Source organism: Lipotes vexillifer, unplaced genomic scaffold, assembly GCF_000442215.2.
Source record: "Lipotes vexillifer unplaced genomic scaffold, Lipotes_vexillifer_v1.1 scaffold782, whole genome shotgun sequence".
In the NCBI taxonomy this organism is placed as follows: Eukaryota; Metazoa; Chordata; class Mammalia; order Artiodactyla; family Lipotidae; genus Lipotes; species Lipotes vexillifer.
The window spans coordinates 709,927-715,601 of record NW_006791339.1 but is presented as its reverse complement, the minus strand read 5'-3'; the positions used below and the strand labels follow the sequence as shown (position 1 = coordinate 715,601).

The 5,675-nt window shown below is 54.3% G+C and overlaps 1 protein-coding gene across 4 annotated transcripts in view; it reads right to left on the bottom strand.

Annotated features, from left to right (window-relative positions):
• PAX3 (paired box 3) overlaps positions 1-3,476 on the bottom strand; it is a 98,214-nt gene extending 94,738 nt beyond the window's left edge. For 2 of the 4 annotated variants that reach the window (XM_007464338.1, XM_007464341.1), the window contains exons 1-3: positions 3,110-3,446; positions 1,623-1,858; positions 106-235 (exon numbers count right to left, since the gene is read on the bottom strand). In XM_007464338.1, the coding sequence (XP_007464400.1) occupies positions 106-235; positions 1,623-1,858; positions 3,110-3,194 (451 nt within the window). In that variant the 5' untranslated portion in view covers positions 3,195-3,446. Of the gene's footprint in view, positions 1-105; positions 236-1,622; positions 1,859-3,109 lie in introns of all 4 variants that reach the window. The other 2 variants (XM_007464339.1, XM_007464340.1) reach the window with 2 other exon arrangements.
• Between the last annotated feature and the right edge of the window lie 2,199 nt (positions 3,477-5,675).

Here is a 5,675-nt window from a genome sequence, read left to right as displayed (position 1 = left end):
TTCCGATCGCCCAGATCGATCATTGGGGTGATGATGGTTCAGATGGCTCGCCCGGATAATAGCGACTGACGCCTCGCCCCAGGAAGACGTTAATGAGCCTGGTACCTGAGGGTACGGTGTTTCGGTCACAGACCGCGTCCTTGAGTAATTTGTCTCGAATTTCCCAGCTGAACATGCCCGGGTTCTCTCTTTTGTACTCCTCAATTTTCTTCTCCACGTCAGGCGTTGTCACCTGCTTTAAGAGAACAGGCAGGCAGGCGTTGGTACCCAGTCCTCTGGGCCAGATGTGGCGGCCGCACCGCCTCCGGCCTGGAGGGACGCTCCTTCTTGCGCCCCCTGGGAAGGTCCCTCTGCTTAGCAAAAGGACCCTTGCTCTCTGGGGCTGTGTCCTTTAGAAAGGGGCAGAGAGGAAACCATCCCACCCGGAAGCAGCCTGGGTACTCCTCCCCAGATCAGCCCCTCGATCGGCTTAAAATAAGAAGAGGTATGACATATTGGAAGGGGTGTACTTTCTGATCCATGGAAATAAAGAAAGGCAACCTCTTACACTGAATCAACCTGAAAACGAAACTAAAAAAGGAGTGCTTGAAAGAGTAGCAGAAAACTCAAGTTAGATCTGCAACTTGGGCCTTTTCCAAAGGAGCACGAGATTTTAGCTAAGGTGAAGTCCAAAATGAAACGCAAATGGTGAGTATCCAGGTTTTTTTTTAATTAGAGAGGATAGCAAATATGGATAATTTTAGAGGCTGGCTCTTTTTTTCCCAATAAAAAGAGTTTCCAGAGATTCTCAGAGAGGTTGCAAAGGGGGCTGGCATGGCAGGAGGAGAGGCGGTTGTCTGGAAGTCTTCAGTTTACCAGAACCGTCCTTTGGGTTTTGCCCTGTGGCAACTAGAAAATTATATTGGATTTTCCCCACATCCAGAAGAAAAGGCAGACCTTATACAATCCCCTCCCACTCAGCCGTAGCCAGTATGATTCTCTTTCCTTTCTTAAGGAGAACCAAAATAATTTGAGGATAGCACCAAAGTACCTTTTAAAAGCCAAGTCATTGGCTCTTTACAAAGAAAACAAATCACCCTGGCTTTTGACTCCTTGAAGACAATCTGGACTGGAGGCGACTGGGGATGGGAGTTGGGAGAGAAACCATTAAAAACCAAAAGTGGCTCCTTGGATTAGTTTTGGAAAAGGCAGTGCAGTGGCTGGGAGCTGGGATGATACTTGGGGAAGAAACCAGCAACAGGTGGGCACATACAGCTTGCACACTTTGGGTGTTTGCCTATTAAAATAATTTGATGGGGATTCCAGGACTCTGGGGCATAAAAAACAAATGCTTTATCACCTTTGCAAAAAGGCTGGAGTTTTTCCTTAGCATTTATCAAGGAGCGCCAGCTAAGACAGCACTCTAGCCACTTCCCTTCAACCCCCAATACACACACACCCCCCCCTACACACACACACACACACACACACACACACACACACACACACACACACACACACCTTCTCAGATTTGGAAAAACTCCTCAGAAAGCCCCAGGTGGCAGTCCTTGCCCCCTGCCCATTCCTCCCTAGCTCGGGACACTGCAGGCAGGAGGCCTCCAGGGCCAGGACCACGCACTCACCTTGGGCTTGCTGCCACCGATGGCGCCGGGACGGATGGAGCCCGTCTCCTGATATCTGCACAGGATCTTAGAGACGCAGCCGTGGGACACACGCAGCTGGCGGGAGATGACACAGGGCCGGATGCCGTGGTGGGCCATCTCCACAATCTTGTGACGGATGTGGTTGGGTAGTGGCCTGCCGTTGATAAATACACCGCCAAGTTGGTTGACCCGGCCCTGGCCGAGGGGGGTGGACACTGAGAGCAGAAGGCGAAGAGAGAGACGCACAGAACGTCATTTCGGGAGAGCAGAGAGCAGCCCAAAAGATGAACCCACCTAATTTCTCACTCCTCTGGCCAATCGCCATGTTACAGCCTCAACACTGAAACTGCTCCATTCAGGCTCCCAGCCCCAGACCCTGTTTCAACTACACTTGTTCAAATTATTAAGCAATTCAGGGGCACATAATCTTGTGTGAAGGGAACAACCAGGGCAAAGTAACTCGCTCCAGTGAAACTGTCTCCCCTTTGCGCCCAGGAAAGGGGACAACTTGTGGGGGGAGACTCTGAGGCTGGAACAGCCTCCTGACAGAAAGATGTTCACCCAGGCCTTCTCGAAGTCGCACTAAACCCTGTCTAACTGGGGCAGCTTTCTTTCTAAGGCACTTGGAGGAGCTGACAGCCCTTCGGGTTTCTGGCTAAGAGGGCCGCAGCCAAAGGTCAAAGAGGGTCCTGAAAGCAAGCCGCAGGTGTCAGTGCGTGTCACCTGTTACACCTCGGGACAGAGGCGACAGACGGGTCTGCTCGCAGGTCCCCTCGCTTCCGCTGGTGCCCTGGATATTACATCCTACTCCGGACTGAGGGCCAAGGCTGGGCGCCACCCGGTCAGCATCCCGGCTCGGGCGCCTCAACCTCGCAAATTGCCTAGAAAGTTTCGGGCTTGCAAATCCTCTTGCCTCCCTGGGATTCCAGAACCTTCAGGCTAACTGAAAGGCAGTTCCCCAAACGGGTTGGGGAAACTTCGAGATGCCACTGGAGATGAACGGAATTCTAATTAATAAATCAATTAATACTAAATTTTCCAAACTCCACCACAACTTTGCCGCGGCAAGAAATTCCTTCCGGAATTAACAAAAGTTTAGCAAACATGGGAGCAACCGGGACAGTTTTGAGATGCCTTCGGGTGGACAAAATGCTGAGAAGTCGCTTTCTGGTGCTCAGAAGCCGCCTGATCCTCTCCCCACCAAGGCATTTCCAAAACAACAGAGGAAAGCGCAACGGCCCAGGAGCAGGCCTGACGGCCAAGTTCCGCGAGGACTTGAGAGAGGGGCGCTTCGTTTGCCCAGAGAAAATCGAGTCGGGATCTCGCCCGACTGTTCCCTCCTGGGGCGGGGGTACACCGGGAATGGGCTCCTGGACGCGCCAAAGGAACCTGTGGAGACCCGGGGCTGGGTGCAGCAGCCCCGCCGCGGCCCCGGGGTTTTGGGCGGCGCTGAGGCCCTTTCTTACCTTCCAGCGGGAACCCGCTGCGCGGGTAGTTCTGCCCCGGGCCCGGCCGCATCATCCTGGGCACAGCTCCGGCCAGTGTGGTCATCCTGGGGACAGCGCCGCTTGGAAATTATATCCAGGTGAAGGAGAAACAGAAGGACGAGAGAGGCGCTGGTGACCCTCGGCAACTCCCCCGAACGTGGAGAGCCCCTCCCCAAAAAGACTGGAGCGAGAGGAGGGACACGGGGAGGGGGTTGTTCGCTCCTAGTCCAAAGAGAGGCTCGAGGTGGAACCGGGGAAAGGGGCGGGCAGGGAGGGCCCAGAGTCCAGGATCCCGAGCCCAGGGCGGAAAAGTTTGGTGCGAAGCTGGGCGAGCGGCCCCGCGGCTGGGAGCGCTGGGGAGGGGGCTCGGAGCGCCGCGACGAGCCGAGGGGGGGCGGGAATGCAGGGGAGTAGGGGGCTCAGATGAGCACATATAGAGAGATGGGCAAGGGTGAGAGATGGCAGTTTAGGGTTCAAGGGTGAGAGCTGAAGTGTGAGGACTAGAGGGGGTGGCCCTGGCCCAGTCCCAGCCCAGAGGAGGCAGGTGGAGTGGAGGCTGGGGGGGGGGGGGGGGGGGTGCCGGGGGCGGTGCGCGGCCGGCCTGAGTCTCCTCCCGTCGTGACACCGAGTGCGGGGATCCGGACTCGGGAGCATTTATTAGTTCTTTCGCCCAAAGCTTGGTCAGGAGCCCTGAGCTGCGATTGGCCGACGGGGAGACCGTCCCGGGTGGCGGAGACACGCGCTGATTGGGCGACAGCGGCCACTTTCTCTTCCCATCCCCGGCGGCGCCGAAGCCTCGGCAGGCCCGGAGAGGAACCGGCGCTGCGCCTCTTCCCCGGGAAGAGAAGGGTACACCCACGGAAACAGGGAGAGACAGTCCGAGGGAGATGGCAGCTGCTGAGACTGGAGAGGGGTCCGCGTCCGTCTGTCTGTCATTCTATGTGTGTCTCTCTCCGTGACTTTCTATTTCTCCGTCTCCTTATCTCTCGGTGTGTATCTCTGTGTGTCTTTCTCTGTCTCTGACTCTTCCTCTCATTCTGTCTCTCTGTGTGTCTCTATGCCTCTGTTCTCCCTGCGGCTCTGCCTCGCGCCCGCTTTCCTTGGCTTACTTGCCAAGGAAGGGGGTGCAATTACAATAAGAAGTCATTGGAGCCCCCAGACATCTTTAGTCTTCCTTCCTCTGGTCCATGCCCCTTGGCATAGGCTTATTATGAGGGTCTTCCCTATGGGGTTCCTCTCAGGAAGAGTCCAGAGTGTGCTGATAAGTTCTTTTGTCTTCACAGTCTGGGGGCAGGGATAGTGTGAAGCTTAGGTAGTGGCTGGAGGCCCCAGTACTGGTTGGTTGAAGGCTGGGGAAGGGAAGAGAGAGGAAAAAGGTCTCCTCTTCTTGATTAAAAAACCCTCTCTAGGAAGCCCCAGCTCTAAATCTGGAGGTATAGATTCCCCGAATGCTTTGGCAGAGATGCATCTATATGTTAAAGTTTTGCCCGGCTGCAGCATTTGTTCTCAGGAATTTATTATGGTATTCAGACTAAACTGCTGGCAAAATAAAAGGAGCAAAGTCTTGGCTAGGAGCTGAAGTGTCCCCAGCAGGATATGACGCCAGGAGTGTTGTAAAGACTGTCTGTCCTTAGAGAAGGTGCTATTGTGCATAGTCTTTTATTTATAACTTGGTAAGTGCCAGCGAACTCGCCTCCTTTACACCCCCGAGTGCCAGCCCCGCGCTCAGCACCGCGCTTTATTCGCTCGAGTCTATTCAAGGACTGTCACTCGGGGCCTGCGAGGTATTCAGGGCCTTAATCAATCAAAAGGATGAGAATCAGGCAGGTTTTTCCCTTTGAAATAAAGGAAACAATGACTTCTGGGCTTCAAGTTCCCCCTTTTCCTTTTACGATTTTGGAATTTTTTCTGCACTGGAGTTCTCCACCCTCTCTCTGAGACCTTCCCCTTCCCCTTAACTCACTTGACAGTTTTTACATGAACTCGGGCCCCCAAACCCAACTCCCCACCCCCTAATTAAGGCAAACTAAGAAGGCAAGATGGAGGGGGGAGTACAGCTGCTCAACCGACTGCGAGTGGGCTCTTCAAACATCCACTCGCAAGCGGGAAACGCAGGCAGCTTTCGGCTCTGCCCAAAGTCAAAAGGTTTGGTTGACCCTCTGAGCAAGGGGAGACCAGCCTCTGGAGACACCAGAAAAAGTCTGGACATGCCCTCACCCACCCAAGTGGGGAGGGCCCCACGTGCATTCATAGTACACAGGAGGGACGCTGCTTAGAATGCAGCCCTGTTTAACCTGGTTCTACATAAAATGATTCAATTTGTCAACGGAACAACTTTCTCAGTTCCTTTTTGCACACTTGGGGGCCACAAAAGCCTGTGTCCTGTTTCCTAAGCTACTTCTGGAGCTAGACTTTTTCCAAGTTTTCTGCCTCCAAAGGTTGAGTGGAGCGGCCAGAGCACTTTCTAGGGTCACCCGTCCGTGTTGGAGGAGGGAGACCCCAAAGTGTGTTTCCAGAGGGCAAACGCAGACTCAACTCACAGTTC